The sequence below is a fragment of the Eublepharis macularius genome, chromosome 10, assembly GCF_028583425.1.
Source record: "Eublepharis macularius isolate TG4126 chromosome 10, MPM_Emac_v1.0, whole genome shotgun sequence".
NCBI classification, from domain to species: Eukaryota; Metazoa; Chordata; class Lepidosauria; order Squamata; family Eublepharidae; genus Eublepharis; species Eublepharis macularius.
In genome coordinates, this window is record NC_072799.1 from 13,665,063 (window position 1) to 13,682,045 (window position 16,983).

Genomic DNA, 16,983 nt, shown 5'->3' on the forward strand with positions numbered 1-16,983 from the left:
CTTTCAAACGCCCTGCTACTTTCTTCGCCCATCAGGGGGGAAAAGCCGCAGGGCGGGAAGTTTAAAGCTTTGGCATGCTCCGAATCTTTATGGAGCATACCGAAGCAATCTAAACACTTGAATCCCTTCAGGTAAACCCAAAGCAGGCAACCTGAATATTTTTTGGGTGCAGACCCCTAGTCACTAGTAAAATTCAGGGTAAAGAAAGTGGGAAGTGACTCTTCCTGAAAATTAGGACAAATTGTATTTTAAATTTTCTTTTTTCTTCCTAAGGTTGAGAACCTTTTGTTAAATGACAGTGGAAATTATGTCCTTTGCGACTTCGGCAGTGCCACTAACAAATTCCTTAATCCTCAGAAAGATGGAGTTAACGTAGTTGAAGAAGAAATTAAGAAGTAAGTTACATTTTGTGTGGAGAAACTGTATTAAAATGAAGCAGGGTGGGCAGTACTTGTCCAAGTGGGATAAGTATGTGACAATCTGTTTTTTTGCAAGTAGGACCCTTCATTGGTTTTCTGATTATCTGACACTTCATATTTGTATTCTGTATGATAGCCTCCTTTGTGTTCTCTTGTTAGATGGGCCAAGTCCAAAGTCAAAGATTAATGTAGTACTTTATCCTTATGCCATCCAAACAGTCCCCTGATCGCTAACAAGTTAATTAAATAAAATTAGAGCTTTTATCCTGATAACCTAATAGAAAATAATATATTAGTGCACACTTATGTACCGTTTGGTACAAGAGTCCCCTGCAGCTTATTTTGTAAAAAAGGAGGAAAAGCATCTAGCCCTCAGGATTGCAGAGATTAATTTGAAAATGTGGTACCAAAAGGGTAAAGGATTGAAAACAAGGCAAGTAGAAACTTGTAAAAAACCAAGACAAGATTTTTATTTTTATTTTTTAACATTTAAAGAGTCAGAATAAGACCAAAGTATAACATACCTTTCCATATCACTTGATAAGCAAAGTAAAGCCACAAAATTATGCAAATTAGATTTACTACTCTGACTCATACTAGTGTAGTACAATTTGTTATTTATCTTCTAATATAATTTATTCATAGGTATACTACATTATCATACAGAGCTCCAGAAATGATCAACCTTTATGGAGGGAAGCCAATTACTACCAAGGCTGATATCTGGGTAAGAAAAACAGTATAATATGAGTGTAATTGAAATGAAGTGAGACTAAAGGAATTAATGCATGTTCAGGTTTACTTGCTCATATCTATTCCGCTTCTGAAGTATTTAGTTCTTTGAACAAATAGTTTAAAAAGTGCATGAATAAATGACTTTTTAAAACTCAAATTACCTGTATTTATACATGCATGTAATGTGTCTGTTAGAGAAACATAGTAATTGTATTCCTAAAGGGTTCATTTCTTGCAAATAAAATGGCTGGTGTACATGAATGCTATCCTGTGCTATTCGGGTTTCGCTTTGGGTAAAGATACCCAAAGCGGACCCGATTTGGAAAGCTTCAGTATTCCCGAAGCTGGGCTGGCCCCACTTTGGAATACCGAAGCAAAGCTTTCCAAAGCATTCGGAAATGCTTCGGAAAGCTTAGGGGCTTGTTTAAAGGGCACCGCCGCTGCTCGCAAGCAGCAGCGGGGCCCTTTAAACATCAACCCCCCACCTACCTTGCCGTGGCTCCGGGCCAGCTCCTCTGCCGCCGCTCCGCCGCTGCCCAAGCCTGCGGGGTGGTGGGGAAGGCTGGAGCCTCCTCCTCCGACTCTTCCTGCCCCTCAAATGGCCGTGGCGTGCTGGTGGCTGCCGGCCATTTGAGGGGCAGGAAGGGCTGGAGGAGGCGGAGAAAGCCCTTCTTGCCCCTCAAATGGCGCCACAGCCATTTCAGGGGTAGGAAGGGCCAGAGGAGGCGGCTCCAGCCTTCCCCACCACCCTGCAGGCTCGGGCGGTAGCACGGCAGCGGCAGAAGAGCCGGCTGGCTCCAGGCTGCGCCACTTTGTGCCGCCACCCACCTGATGACCCTCCCGCCTCCAGGTAAGTTGGTGGGGATTGGAGGGGTCTCCCCAGGGTTGGGTGGGGGGTGGAGGGGGTCTCCCCAGGGGGGTGGGGGGTAGAGGGGTTGCCCTGGGGTGGGGTGGGGAGTTCCCCCCCCTCGCTTCAGTATGCTCCGAATCCTCACAGAGCATACCAAAGCAATTCCCGAACCCCGAATTGCCGCTTCGGATTTGGGGTATTCCAAATCGGTTTCGAAGCAGGAATACCAAATATCCCCACCCGTGCACAGCCCTATTATAGGCAACAACCTTTCTCTAGCCCATTATTGTAAAATATAGATAATTTTAGCTACTTTAAAATACCACACCCCAATTTGATAGGATTATCTTCTCCAATATTTTTATAGAGATCAAATAGAAACCTGCAAAAAAAAATTACATTTATTGTGCTTTGGTTCCTTATATTCCTCCAGCTCTCTTTCTTATAAACACCCTTGTTTCACTATTGCTGTTAGTGCTACAAACACACACTTTCTTTCTGGTTTACACAAAGAAGTTTGCTGGTGCATCCAGGGTTTTACCAGTTTAGGAAGATAAAAGCTGCTGCATCTACTGCTGCTAGATTTCCCCTCTCTGTTGGAATTACCTGGGCCAGTTTCTTGTTAACAGATGATGGATCTGTTTTGCTGGGTCTTTGGGCTTTGAAGACATTGTTGTATGTGGCGGCAAATAATTGGGCACTGTATTGCTTCATGCTCATGTAGTTTTATTGGCCTCTGGCAAGAGTATCTTCACAGTTCTGCATTCATTAAGATGAGTCAACCTGCCATCTCTATGTCGTTGGCTAATGGCTCTTGTCCCTGTGGCCAAGGTGGTAATGCAGGGCACTCACCAGTTTTGTGGATGAGGGAAGATATTTCTTTAATTTTAAAAAAAAATCTGTGATGGAGTTTAAAGTTCAGCTTTGCTTCGAAAACCCTATTTTCATACAAAACTGTGCTGTGTTTTCTTTTCACTAGTTTTACTGACTCTCACCATTTCTGGCAGATTATTATAACTGAGACATATGTACAACAATTAGTAATTCTGTTGTATGTATGTAGTGCAAAACTGCAGTCTGTACAAAGCTTAAAGTATGCTGAGAAGTGGCAAAAGGCAAAGATCCATATTGGAACGCTTGTAATGTGACTGATTTGACAAAAATACCTATTAATAATTATGTATAACGAGCAACTGAATGTAACATTTCATACATCTGAAGTGGGCTCTGGATCATGAAAATTATGCCATAATACATTCAACATTAGTCTTTAAGATACCACAACACTCTTCATTATTTGGTTGCAGCAGATTAACTGTATAATCTTATGCAGTTACTGCAAGGTTAAGACATTGAAATTAGTTTGTTTAGACTAGAGTAACAGTGCATAGGATTGTTCTCCTCCTAGAAAGTAGATAAAACAGATAACTGATATTTGAAGTACAGTAACATCAGTGTTGGCCTACTGTTTTCATAAGGTGGTGATTGGAGTTGTGGGAAAAGGGACAGCAGTTTTGCTGTTGCTTTTATTTAGGTTGTGAAAAGCTTTCCTTAATCAGTTGAAGATCTGTGGTGGTATTTCAAGGATAATTTAGCTAAGTTTCAGACGGTCGTACTTTACACTTAAAAAGCTGAGGTGAAAAGGATTTTTATAGTCTTGGTGCTTTTTCAGCTAACTTTGTTTCACTTCATAGGCCCTTGGCTGCTTGCTCTATAAGCTTTGCTTCTTCATACTTCCCTTTGGTGAGAGTCAGGTTGCCATTTGTGATGGAAGCTTTACCATTCCAGACAATTCCCGTTACTCTCATAGTGTACATTGTTTGATAAGTAAGTACCTGGAGCAATTTCTAATTACATTTTCATTGAAATGTTTTAGGTGGAGTCCTGATTGAAAGTTTTGTTGCATGGAATTTATAATATTTCTATGTTTGCTTTTTAATATCTTTGGTTTGGGCAAGATCATAGTATTATTAGAATGAATACAACATTTAGAAATCCAGGGAGCTGACTAATAACACTGACTTTGATCACCATTCCTAGTGGTGGCACTAATCTTTCTAGAATAGCAGTACATAAACATGATTATTTTTATTAAATCAATGCATTGATGGAAGGAGAAATTTTGGCTTGTATCCATTACACTTCTGTAGATGGAAGGGATTTCTGTCAGCGGAATGTAGCTTCCTCTTCTCCCCGCTGCCTACTGCTAGTGGAGGACAAGGATCCTCCAGAAACAGGTTTGCATCAGAAGAAGGGATTTGATGAAACGCCCCCTTCTTCTGCCCACAGAAATCCTCTGTGGGATCCAAGCCTTTGTTGTGTTTAATTTAAATACCATGAATTTAAATGGTCAGATGGGGCAGTGGTACACTGCATAACATATTTAACATTTAGTTAGAGAAGTTATAAACCAAAATGAAATCATAACTTGCTTTTTAAAGTGGTCTTGCTCCACATGCTTATCAGTTCTTTGATTCTGAAAAGTAGTACAGTTTTTTATAATATTTTTATTTGAAAAAAGTTTGGTCCCTCTTTGGGATTTCATTTTACTATCCAAGTCCTACATTGTTTTGTTATGTTTGCAGCTATTTTTCTCTCCTTCTATATGGGCAAAGATTTTAAATACAGATAAGGTAATCATTTCAGAGGAATGCATTAAATGAGTTTTATTGGCAATCAGGTTGGCAAGTAGGCATCCTTTAAGTCTATGTTTTGTGGTATGGGAAGCTTGGTTGAATTTCTAGCCTGCTTTATCACTAAAGATAATGATGGTAATGGGCCAAAATAACATACAACATAATACAAATATATCAACACACATGCTGATGTCTTTGAAAGTAAAAACTTAAGGAAATTTTATACCTTTTTTTAAAAGTGCTGAGAGACCTGGGAATTCTCTGAAGGAGAGGCTGACTTACCTGTAATCGAGCAATTAAAAATGCCTTTATGTGCCACTATAGCATGAACTGTAGGCATGTTGGAAAAACTAGTGCAGGCTAGATTGGGTCTTTGAAATTGCAATCCTAAACAGAACTTAATGATCTTTTGATAGGTGTAACTCTGCCAAGGATGGCACTGCAAAATATTCGAGACACTGTCAGTTTTAGCGTTTCATAGGTTAAAACCACCATCTCAGACTGTGTCTGGAAGACATTGGGAGCTAGTCTAGGTGCTGGAACATTGGCATGATATGCTTTCATTAAACGGTGGTCTGACTTCTGATACCATATAAAGTTGAATATTCCTAAATGACACTGGAGTGATCTAACCTGGGAGTCATGAAGATGTGAATGACAAGTCCTGGTTTGGAATGAGCTACTGAGTTCTCGCCTAATCAAGTTGTTGCAGAGCACTCTTGATTACTGGTATAACTTGAAGATAGATCCAGGAATCCCCAAAGTTCAAACCTGTGATTAGGGAAGACTGAACCCAGTTATTCCTATGTCTGTCCCCATCCTTGGTTGCATGACTTGTCAACGCAAGCTGTACTCAAGTTGTTAACTACTCAGTCAGTTTGTAAATTGTGTGTTAAACTTGGAAAACTTAGATCGTCGTCGTCCTTCTGTGCAGCCCCACATTGGGGACTGCGCAGGCGCAGGCCAGCCGCGGAGAAGATTCTTTTAGCTTCTAGAAATGTGACGGGGACGTTCGGGCCCACCGCGCATGCGCGCCGGTGTTCCCGCCAATTTCGAAGTACAAGTACCCGAACGTCCCCGGCATTCCCTCAGTTCCTTTTTCGCCGCCGTTCGAAAAGGTTCTTCAGCTGTCGCTTGTGTCTTCCAACTTTCTTCTAGCTGTGAGTTGCCGTTTCCTTCTGACTGGGAAACGCCTCCACTATGTCCCATTCCGCTTTATTTAAAAAATGCCAACAGTGTGGCACTAAAATGACCCACTCTGATGGTCATGACCTCTGCCTCATCTGTTTGGGCGAGGGGCACGTCGTGGAGCGCTGTAAGTTTTGCATGGCCTTCACTCCGAAAGCGCGGAACGACCGCAAGGCCAGGCTCCGGGCCTTTCTTTGGGACGCCAACCTTCTACCGCCCAAAGCCTCTGGGTCGTCCGGGAGCAAGCCCAGCTCTGTCGCCCCCTCGCCGGCTCCTCATCACTCGTCGGAACCGCTCGTCTCGGCTCCGACGGAGGCGTCCGCTCCGGACGGTTCGATCGCCTCCGGTTCCGTGAGTGCTCCGTCCAGTCGAAAGGCGAAGAAACGTGCTTCTTCGAAGCCTTCTTCGAAACCTGTGGCCACCGAGGCTTCTTCGGAGCCCCCGCCGAAGAAGGCAAAGGCCAAGCGCCGTGCTCTGTCGCCGGCCCCGGCCTCGTTGGCTGGTTCCTCTCCTGGACCGGCCCCTCCTCCTGAGGACGTCCGGAGTCTCCTCCATACCCCGTCGCCTCCTCACACACCTCCTCCGGTGATTCCCGACGACTGCGAGTCGATCCGTGGATTTTCGGACGCGTTCCAGGAGTTTGAGCGCTCTCTGCCGTGTGCTCCGGTTCCGGCGGAGGTCTCCATTCCATCGCAGCCAGTCTTCTCGGTTCCAGCGCCGTTTCACCGGTCCGTTCCGTTGCCTGCTGCTCTGCCTCCTTGGCAGCCTGTCCCGGGCCTAGGGAACGTGGCCTCCTGGCAGGATTTTGTGGCTTGGATTCAGCAGTCCGCTCCCTTTCTGCCTGGTCCTTCGGTGCCCCTGGCCACGGTTCCGGCGCCCTCCACTCTGCCTCCAGCTCCGCCTGCCACTCAGCCGCGTCGCCATCTTTCGGCACCCCAGCCTTCTACCTCGGTTCCGGCTGACCGCCCGTCGGTTCCGACGCAGACCCCTGCAGCTTTCTCCGACTCCGAGGATGATGAGGGCTTGGCGTCTCCTTCTGAGTACTCGTCGGACGCGGCCTCTGACCCTTCCCCTGATGATGCTGTGGGGGAGCTCCGCTCATCGTCCCCTAATGACGATTACAGGGTGTTTGCAGAGCAGATGGTCCGAATGGCCGCAGCACTGGAGCTCGACGTCGCCTCCACGACCTCCAAACCCAAGAGTAAGCTGTTGGAGCCGTTGTATTCGGGCTCTCCTGCCTCGGTGGCGTTTCCTCCTGTCGAGGATCTCGTCGACAATGCCCTGGCACTCTGGCAGACCCCTGCTTCTGTACCGCCTACGGCCAAGAAGGTTGAGAAATATTATCGCCTCAAACAGGAAGATTGCCCTTACCTCTTTGCCCATCCGAAGCCCTCTTCCATCGTGGCCGAGGAGGGTCAGGCTCGGTTCCGACGGGGCTCCTCTTCGGCTCCATCGGATCGGGAGGGGAGAAAGCTGGATGGAATTGGTCGGAAGGTGTATTCTTCAGCTTCCCTGGGGTTCCGGATCGCCCATTTCCAAGTAATAATGGGCTCTTACAATCTTTTCTTGTGGAAGCGTCTGTCGTCCTACCTCTCTGACCTCCCCGACGATCGCCGTCACTTGGTCAAGGCTCTCCAGGCTGAGGCTTTCCGTTTGTCGAAGCAACAGATGACGGCTGGCAAGGACGCTGCCGACTCCGCAGCGCGTGCGATGGCATCCTCAGTGCTCTTGCGTCGGCACGCCTGGCTTCGATCTACTGCCCTGCCCCCCGAGAAGAAGGCCAAGGTCGAGGATTTTCCGTTTGAAGGTCCTCAACTCTTCTCAGAGAAAACGGATGAGTCCCTTTCTCTTATGAAGAAGAACCAGCAGACGGCCAAGTCGCTCGGGGTTGCGCCTTCGGTTCCGCAGACGGGTCCGAGATATCGGTACGGCAGGTTCCGGTCCTATCAGTCCCCCTACCAGCAGTTCCACCAGCGCCAAGGACGGTTCCCCTCCGGTCAATCCTATGGCCACCGTTCCTACTCTGGCCAGCAGCGCCACTCTTCGAGACGCTCCGGCCGGTCCAAGGGACGACAGCAGCCTCCTTCGCCCAAGCCCTCGACTTCAGCGCAGAAGCCCACGGTCTTCTGACTAGACCAGGACGCTTCCCAGTTGGTCTCCAAGGACGCTGTTAATGTCCTGTTCTTGGACAGGCTACGGCCTTTCTTGCCCCGTTGGCAACTCATTACTACGGATACCTGGGTCCTCTCTGTTGTGGCCCGTGGTTATAAGTTGTCGTTTACCACTGCACCCCCTCTTTCGCACCCACCCCGTTGTGCTTCTTGTTGTAATGTTGTGTTACAAAATAATGTTTTGGAGTTGGTTGCCAAAGGTGCTGTCCGGGTGGTCAATGTCTCTACTTCCCCTTGGGGGTTTTACTCAAGATACTTTCTTGTGGATAAGAAAGATGGGGGGTCTCGTCCCATTTTGGACCTTCGGGCCCTTAATACCTACTTGAAGGTGGAGAAGTTTAGGATGCTTACCCTGTCCCGGGTGTTGGAACTCTTAGAGTCAGGCGTCTGGATGGCCATTTTGGATCTCAAAGACGCCTACTTCCACATTTCCATCTTTGAGGGCCACAGGAAATATCTCCGTTTTACCTGTGGAGGCGCTGTCTATGAGTACACGGCCTTGCCCTTTGGCCTGGCCTCGGCGCCCAGGGTGTTCACTAAATGTATGGCCACCGTGGTGGCACATCTACGGTCTAGTGGCTGTTTTGTTTATCCCTATTTGGATGATTGGCTCCTGGTGGGTCCCTCCTCTGACTCCCTCCGGGCCTCTATCGCCCTCACCTTGTCCGTCCTAGACGGTCTGGGGCTAGTGGTCAATTTGGGGAAGTCGGTCCTGTCCCCTGGTACGAGCATTAGATTCATTGGGGTCCACTTTGACTCTCTGCTGGGCCGGGCTTATCTACCCCCGCACTGCTTGAGCAGGCTGTCCTCCCTGGCCCGCCACTTCGTGCATAACCGGTTCCAAACTGCCCTCCTGATTCAAACGTTGTTAGGCCTTATGGCCTCCTCCACAGGGGTGGTGTGTTTTGCACGCCTGCGCATGAGGCCTCTACAAAATTGGTTTGTTCGGGTTTTCAACCCCCTCACTATGAGTCAACACCGTGGGTTTTCCGTCCCGAGGGTGATACAGCGGACATTGGTGTGGTGGACTGACCCAGAGAATTTGTCCAAGGGTTGTCCTTTTGGTCCCTTCCTGCCGGAGGTCACCGTCTTCACGGACGCTTCCAATCTAGGCTGGGGAGGGCGTTGTGGACACCTGTCTGCTCAAGGTGTTTGGTCCTCCCTTGAAATGGGCATGCACATTAACCTGTTAGAGCTTAGAGCGATCCGTTACTCCCTTGCTTCTTTTGCAGATGTCATTCGGAACAGGAGGGTTCAGGTCCTGTCGGACAATACCACAGCCTGCTATTACCTCAACAAGCAGGGAGGAACGGTCTCGCTCAAGCTCTGCAAGGAGGCGACTACACTCTGGACTTGGGCCATTGCCAACAACGTCCTGCCCAGGGCCATTCATATTGCGGGGGAGAACAACACGGCAGCAGACACGCTGAGCAGGGTGTTTTTGCCCCAGCACGAGTGGTCCCTCAACACGGTTTATCTCCACAAGGTTTTCCGCACATGGGGCACGCCTTTGGTCGACCTCTTTGCCACAGCCCACAACAGACAAGCCCCGCTGTTTTGCTCCCGGGCCGGGATTGGCCATCGTTCACTGGGGGATGCCTTCCAGATACCCTGGTCTCCAGGGCTCTTTTACGCCTTCCCGCCCTTCCCGCTCCTTCACAAGGTCCTCTCCAGGGTCAGGGCCTTCCGAACCCATTGTATCCTGATTGCCCCTCGGTGGCCTCGCCAGGATTGGTTCCCCCTTTTACTTTCCCTGTCACAGGGGCGGTGTCTCCCGCTGCCACACGCCCCAGACCTGCTACTCAGGGACGGAGTGTGGCATCACGATGTGGCAGTGCTAAATCTGACTGCCTGGCTCCTCTGCGCCCCAGACTAGGCCTCTCTACTAGGGTGCTTAATGTGATTCTGAATGCCCGAAAACCGTCTACCAGGTTGTCCTACCAGAGGAAGTGGTCACGTTTCTCTAGGTGGTTAGCCCCCAAAGGGGTTTCCCCTTTCACTTGCCCGCTGCCTGTCATTCTGGAGTACCTCCTGGACCTGTGCTCCCAGGGCCTGGCATTCTCCAGTGTTAAGGTGCACATGGCTGCTATCTCTGCCTTCCATGAGCAGATTGATGGGAGGACTGTGTTTGCACATTGGCTGTCCAAACAGTTCCTGAAGGGCCTACTAAAGTCCTTTCCTCCTAGGGCCCATCCTATTCCTCAGTGGAGCCTGACCCTGGTGCTCTCCCGTCTGATGCTCTCCCCTTTTGAGCCCCTGTCTACCTGTCCCTTGCCTCTGCTCACACAGAAGGTGGCCTTTTTGGTTGCAGTCACTTCCTCCAGGCGGGTTGGGGAGTTGTCTGCTCTGAGGTGTGACCCCCCCTTCCTGCAATTTTTCCCCGGTACGGTCATGCTCCACACTAGTATGCAGTTCCTGCCCAAGGTGGTTTCAAAATTTCACCTGCGTCAAAAGGTGGTCCTTCCTTCCTTTTTTCCTACACCCTCTTCCCCAGAGGAACGTACTCTACACACATTGGATGTGAAACGTGCTTTATTGTTTTATTTACATCGCACCAAGTGTTTCAGGAAGTCTCCTGCCTTGTTTTTATGTTACTCTGGCCCTCGCAAGGGCTCGCCAGCTTCTGCCCAGTCCATTTCTCGCTGGATTGTGTCTGCAATTAAACTTTGTTATCAGCAAGCTGGAGTTGGGTGCCCGTTGTCGGTTACTGCTCATTCTACTCGAGCACAAGCTGCCTCTGCTGCCTTCCTGCGAGGAGTGCCACTCCAAGACGTCTGCCAAGCTGCAACGTGGTCTACCGCTGACACTTTCATTAAACATTATTCCATAGACGTGAATGCACGCCGTGAATCCGCTGTTGGCACGGCTGTTCTGCACTCTCTGTTCTCATAGACACTCACACCCGCCCCCATTGGTGAGATGCTAGCTATTCTCCCAATGTGGGGCTGCACAGAAGGACGACGACGATAAACAGGGTTTCTCACCTGTAACTGTTGATCGTCGAGTCTCTTCTGTGCAGACACACATTCCCTCCCACCTGCCCCGCTGTGAGTGCTTGGTTTCTCCATTGTTTCTCAGGCGGCTCAGGTGAACTGAGGGAATGCCGGGGACGTTCGGGTACTTGTACTTCGAAATTGGCGGGAACACCGGCGCGCATGCGCGGTGGGCCCGAACGTCCCCGTCACATTTCTAGAAGCTAAAAGAATCTTCTCCGCGGCTGGCCTGCGCCTGCGCAGTCCCCAATGTGTGTCTGCACAGAAGAGACTCGACGATCAACAGTTACAGGTGAGAAACCCTGTTTATCTGGCATAAGTGATCCAGTTTTTTCAATCTTAAATTTTAATCTGCCCTAATCTACAGGGTACATGCTTGAACCAGATCAAGAACGGAGGCCGGATATCTTTCAAGTATCTTTCTTTGCCTTTAAAATTGCCAAAAAGGACTGCCCAGTATCCAACATTAATGTAAGTTGTCTATGAGAGTGTATCCAAATAAGTAGATTTTTAAAATTGTACTTAAAAATGGAATGGCTGTGGTGTTAAACTTTAAAACTTTAATTAAATGCTGTGTTATGTGGAGAACTTGGTTAACCAGCAGTTGTCCTGGCTAGCAGTATGTTTGAGGGTGGAAAGCCTGTCCCTGCTCACTGAAGGGAAAAGGGAGGAAGGTCCCACTGCCTTAGCACTGACTTGCTCAGCACAGAAACTCCTTATGAGGGCAAGCAATGAGCCTGGCATTTTGCAGATACTGTTTTTTGTTGTGAGGGCAGCTGTAAATCTGACACTTTCAAAGGGACAAGCAAGGGAGCAGACAAGCCAGTCCCAGATGAGTGTGGCTTGTCAGGCAAGGTAGCTCCAGTCTCCCCTGATGTCTTTGGTTTAAAGAGGAAGATGACCCAGAGAGCTTGCCATCTCATCTCTCTCTGTGCAGCCTCACACAATGTGGCTCGCAATACACCACCAGCAAGCAAAGGACAGATAAGAAAATGTGCTGTGTTGACAGTAACCCTGTGCATTCAATTATCTACTGTCTATGCTACTAAGGCATGAGATTAGCATCCAGTTCTGAGACAAGCAAAGTAACAGAAGAATTGATTCTTCAGGTCTCATACCATGGAAATCTATAGTTGGTCTGTAAGGTGCTACTGGACCAGAATCATTTTTTCTTAAATAAAAAAGTAGGCAGTTACTACATCAACGTTTTGACTTGAGAAAACAGTGTTGTGTTAAGCAGCACATCTGATTAATTGGCAAGCCCCCATTCTACATGAATGCTGGTTAAACAAGCGTTTTCTGTAATTGGTATTGATGTTTTTTATTATCTAATACAATGTAAAATTTAGTCTGTATGCTTCACTTTCTGGGATTTCTCCAGAAAAAAGTCAAAGCTTTTAATTACAGATAGCCCTGGTTGTCGTCACCATTGCAGAAAGCTAACCTAGCCTAGCTTCTCCCCTATTTCTCATAATTCCATTACTGGTCTTAGTAGCTTGATTTAATCAAATATTGACCCAGTATAGAAAGCAGCTGGTTAAGAAATGGACCAGGTCTTCCTAGGCCTCAGGAAGCCCTGAGGCTTCTCACAGCTTTGCTGGGCCTTTCCGGGCCTCTGGAGGCCCCGAGGAAGTGGCAGGGAGGCTAACCATTTTACCTCCAACTCACTTCTTATCCCTGTGTACTGCGCCTGCGCAAGGATAAAATGTGAGTCATCAGCAACATGGTTTGTTTTTTATGTTTTAGGATTACAGTCCCCTGTTCCACATGGCTTTTGTCTGCAACGGTCCCGTGATTATAAACATAGCCTTTTTGAGTTGTTAAAAGGGACAATTCTCTTTTTCATTAGTGGAAAAGCTGGTTGGTTCTAACCCTTCATATTTCCCCCAAGAATAGTTGAGACATGCTAAAATAAAATAATTGCTGAAAATACTAGCACCACAGTGAAATTTCTGGGCATCATGGCAAACTGTCTTCTGGGATTTGTCAAGCTCTGGGTTGGGGTATCTGGGACTGTCCCCCAGCTGAAATCTAATTTTTTATTTATATTAATTCCCTTATTATTAGTATGGAAGAGGGGAAACACTAGCCAGATATGCCACATTCCCTTACTAACCAGTTTGCTTCCAAAAACACTTCTAAAGCGTTCCTAATTTTTAAAAATTTGTGACAGCCTCCATAGGATACTTTTTAATAAAAACGCATTTGCCATCCTCCAGATAGTTTGTGTGATTTGTTTTGCATTATGGAGACTTGTTTCTCAAAACAAGACTTGTCTAACTTATGACGATTTATTTGCCCAAGAATTCTCCTCTCCCTTCTACTCTTCCTGAGCCCTTGACCGCTAGTGAGGCTGCTGCTAAGAAAAGCCAAATAAAAGCTCGGTGAGTATAATTGCTTTTAAGCATTGTTTGCACTAAGATATTTTGTGTATTAACATAGCTTTTTACTCTTCAGAGGGATGCTGATTTTTTTTTTACCATTTAGAAAATAATTATATATCAAGTCTTAGGCTTTGTCAATATTCAGAGCTGTCTTGGTCCTGTCTGTCTGTTCTTCCTTGGAGCAGCTAACAAGGTATAATGTCAATAATGAATAATAAAATCAATTATTTTTGAAATTCAGTAACAGACAGACCATAGGTCAAGAATAAATCATTTCCCAAGCAAACTACCCTACAAACAAAGAAAAAATCCTGGGAGAAAAAGAAAGGTTAGCCTGGTTCCTGAACCTACATATGTCATGCGTAACTTTAGATGCGGGAAGGAAGTTCCCACAAATGAGAAGTCACTGCAGAAAAGGCCCTGTCGTTGGTAACAGCCCATCTTGCTTTAGAGAAGAGCCTTGTTAATTGCCTCAAACAGGTCTCTGCAGAGATGGCCTGTACATTTCCTAGTTCCATAAATGTCTATGGGGCTAGTTCCTATGAGGGGAGTAAGCAGTCTTTTAGGTATGTTGGTCCAAGGCCATTTAAAGTTTTAATGGTAATAATCACAGCTTTACATTGATTTTAAGCAAATGGATAACAAAAGTTCTTTTGGTCCTGCTAACTCGTTTCAGTCAGCATCTTAGGTGCTATGTTGTGGACCAACTGAATCTACTGAGCCACCTTTGAAGACAGTTCAGCATACATATTCGCTTCAGTAAGGAAACACTTTGATGGGTAATTTAATATTGCAAATGCAGCCACCATATTCTGTAGGAAGTCTTGCTTAATTGTGAAAACCATGTTGCAAATATTAATCCAGTTCCAGGAAACTATGCATTAGATGTCTGAGCACACACTTGTGTACTTTTTAACTATTCAAAATAGGTTAATACATTATATTCCTTATGATACCCAGTCACTGAATGTGAACCACTTTCACCCACACCTCAGAGCCAAACTACACGAGACGTCAGACCCACGTTCTTTACATGTTGGGTCCCGTAAAGTTCCCTCGGTAGTGTGGTCTTACAAAGAACAGCTGCTCAATGTAGGGAGTGGGCAGCATAACAGGAGGCAGGAAATCCAGGGCAGCTTTTTGAAAGAGAGAGAATCCCACACCCACCACTCTTCTCCCTGGTGGAGAATTGCATCGTGGATTCTCTTTCTCTCTTGCAAATTTGGAAATTCCCTCATACCCAAATCCTTTCCCCTTCAAGGTTTTCTAATTTCTCAGTGACTTTCCATCACCCCCTGATTTTCTCCTGTTCAACTTTCTCTTAACAATTCTGAAGAGAGTATTTTTCCTAGTGCATGCTCAGTCCTCATCAGGTTGTAGGATTTTGTTGTTGTTGGGTATGTTGGGTCTTTTTTTCTTTGTTAACGTGTAAACTATTGTATTCTTCTATTGTATATAGAAACCTGACTTGTCTGGAGTGGCCTGGCCCAGTTTTGTGGTTTCTGTGGTTGCCATGAGTACTCACTATGCTATTATATATAGATTAGTAACGCTAAGGGGAAAAAAGAAGTCTAAATGAGTAAAAATGTAGCTAAAGATAGCATTCTTGGAGGAGTGAAGAGGAATAAAGATAACTGCTGAGAGAAATAGAGAAATTGTGAATTTTATGTTTGATCCAAATGGTATATAAAATTTCTGCCTTAGAATTAGAATGAAAACCCATTTCTCATACTAGTTTCTATGTTTGGCACAGTAGGTTAGGCAATGTTTTGTCTTGCTTGCTATAGCTACAGAGGAGTAATATAGTCGCTCTATAAAATAAAATGCTTGAGGCTCCTAAAGCGTTAGAAAACAGCCTGCTATTCTTTGTTCCCCTCTAGTGGTTTAATTTTGTGAGAACCTGTAGCTAGAATTATTATCACACTGGATATACATCTCTATAAAGTATAAAATGTGTTAAACAGTGTGTTGTTCTGTTGCTGCTTGGAATGAAAAACGTTACACAAGCCCCCTCTTGTGGTGTAGATGAATATTGAGAAAATGTATGAAATGAAATCATGCCATGTAAACAACTTCTAAATGTTAAAAATAGAACCCCTAAGGTGGTGGTGGGGGGTGGTGGTTATAGATAACATTCTTAGATGTGCTTCATAATGATTGATCTGTTCTAAAACACACTTGGAAGACATGTTTCAAATCTCTTCTTATAGAATAACAGATGCCATTGGACCAACAGAAACCTCAATAGCACCACGACAAAGACCAAAGGCCAACACAAGCGCTGCCACTGCTAGTGTGCTAACAATCCAGAGCTCTGCAACACCAGTCAAAGTGCCAGTCCCTGGTGATTTTAACAGTGGGCAAAAAGGTAACTGCTCAGACAAATGGACTGACCAGAAATAACTGCTGTAATTAACCTATTATTTTTCTGTTTTAAAATTACAGTCACCCTCTTCTGAAAACTTTGACTGTTATAGATAAATGAGCAACAAAATTACTGAAACCAGGAATTTTGGAAATTCATTATTTTGATTTTTAAAAAACTTATATTTTAAAAAGGCACAAATGTACATCCTGCAATGAGGTAATCTTACAATAGTTTGAAAAAACACACACATGGTCAGATTCAGTCTTTGTACTTAATAATTCAGAACATTAAAACGTTTGTTCAAGAAATGGATCGGTCAAAAGATTATCATTGTGTATATTCTTATAATATGTTAAATTAGTCAGGTATGCTACCTTCCATGCTTTGTATAGCCACTCTGTGGCTGTTTTCAGACTCCCCTCCCCCTGCCAGTTGGCACACCACATGCCCCCATTTTATTTCTACATGTCCTGGGAATTTCCCCTTTTAGGTAGAGCAAAGACCTCCCCCTCCCCCTCCCCCTTTGCTCTGACTTAAAGACAGAACAGTGCAACAGCTGCAGACAGATCTTGTATGTGAAAGCTCTGCCTCCAGTCAGTCCAGAGGTAGGTAGGACTTAGCGCTGCCTTCAAAATGGCGATACTCAGCTCTGGCATTTTCCCTCCCACTTCAGTCCTCTAAAAGGCCCTTGGGGGGAAAAAAAGCCTCTCAGCTGCATGACTGAGCTGTTGTGGGAAAGGTGGAGTTGCCAGTCTTTAGGGGTACTGGTATTGTTCCTACTTGATTATCATCGGGTCACTGCTTCTGTGTTGATGTGATGAGTGGGAGGGAGGTGGGAAAGGGATTACTAACAGTGAGTGGCGCAAGGATGAAGTGTGTGAATGCTTCAGTCCCACTTGCTGCTTCTTGCACAGCAGAAGCTTCTTTTCTCATTCCTCAAGTGAAAGCAACCACAGGCAGTGGGAAGTGCTGTGCACTTCCATAAACAGCTACATTCAAGCTTGAGGAAAACTTCAGACTTTGGTAGGAGGTAGGCCCATAAAAACAGTGGAGCGCATTCAGACACTTGGTTCCCCTAAAGCCCCCAAAGCAAAATGCTTAAATTTGCATAAACAGCTGATGCTATCTATGTGGTGGTCTTGCATTTCTTGAAGGTACTTCTCAGGTACATTGATGCCTCCTCTCTTTGTCAGTTTAAGAGGTTATTTACAGGCTTGGCTTCCACTCAAATTGATTTCA

At 45.9% G+C, this 16,983-nt stretch overlaps 1 protein-coding gene across 2 annotated transcripts in view; it reads left to right on the top strand.

The window, feature by feature from the left end:
- BMP2K (BMP2 inducible kinase) overlaps window positions 1-16,983 on the top strand; it is an 85,088-nt gene that overhangs the window by 35,521 nt on the left and 32,584 nt on the right. For both annotated transcript variants that reach the window (XM_054989980.1, XM_054989981.1), the window contains exons 5-10: window positions 274-395; window positions 1,065-1,146; window positions 3,699-3,831; window positions 11,360-11,463; window positions 13,297-13,376; window positions 15,587-15,744. In XM_054989980.1, coding sequence (XP_054845955.1) covers window positions 274-395; window positions 1,065-1,146; window positions 3,699-3,831; window positions 11,360-11,463; window positions 13,297-13,376; window positions 15,587-15,744 — 679 coding nt within the window. The remainder of the gene's footprint in view (window positions 1-273; window positions 396-1,064; window positions 1,147-3,698; window positions 3,832-11,359; window positions 11,464-13,296; window positions 13,377-15,586; window positions 15,745-16,983) is intronic.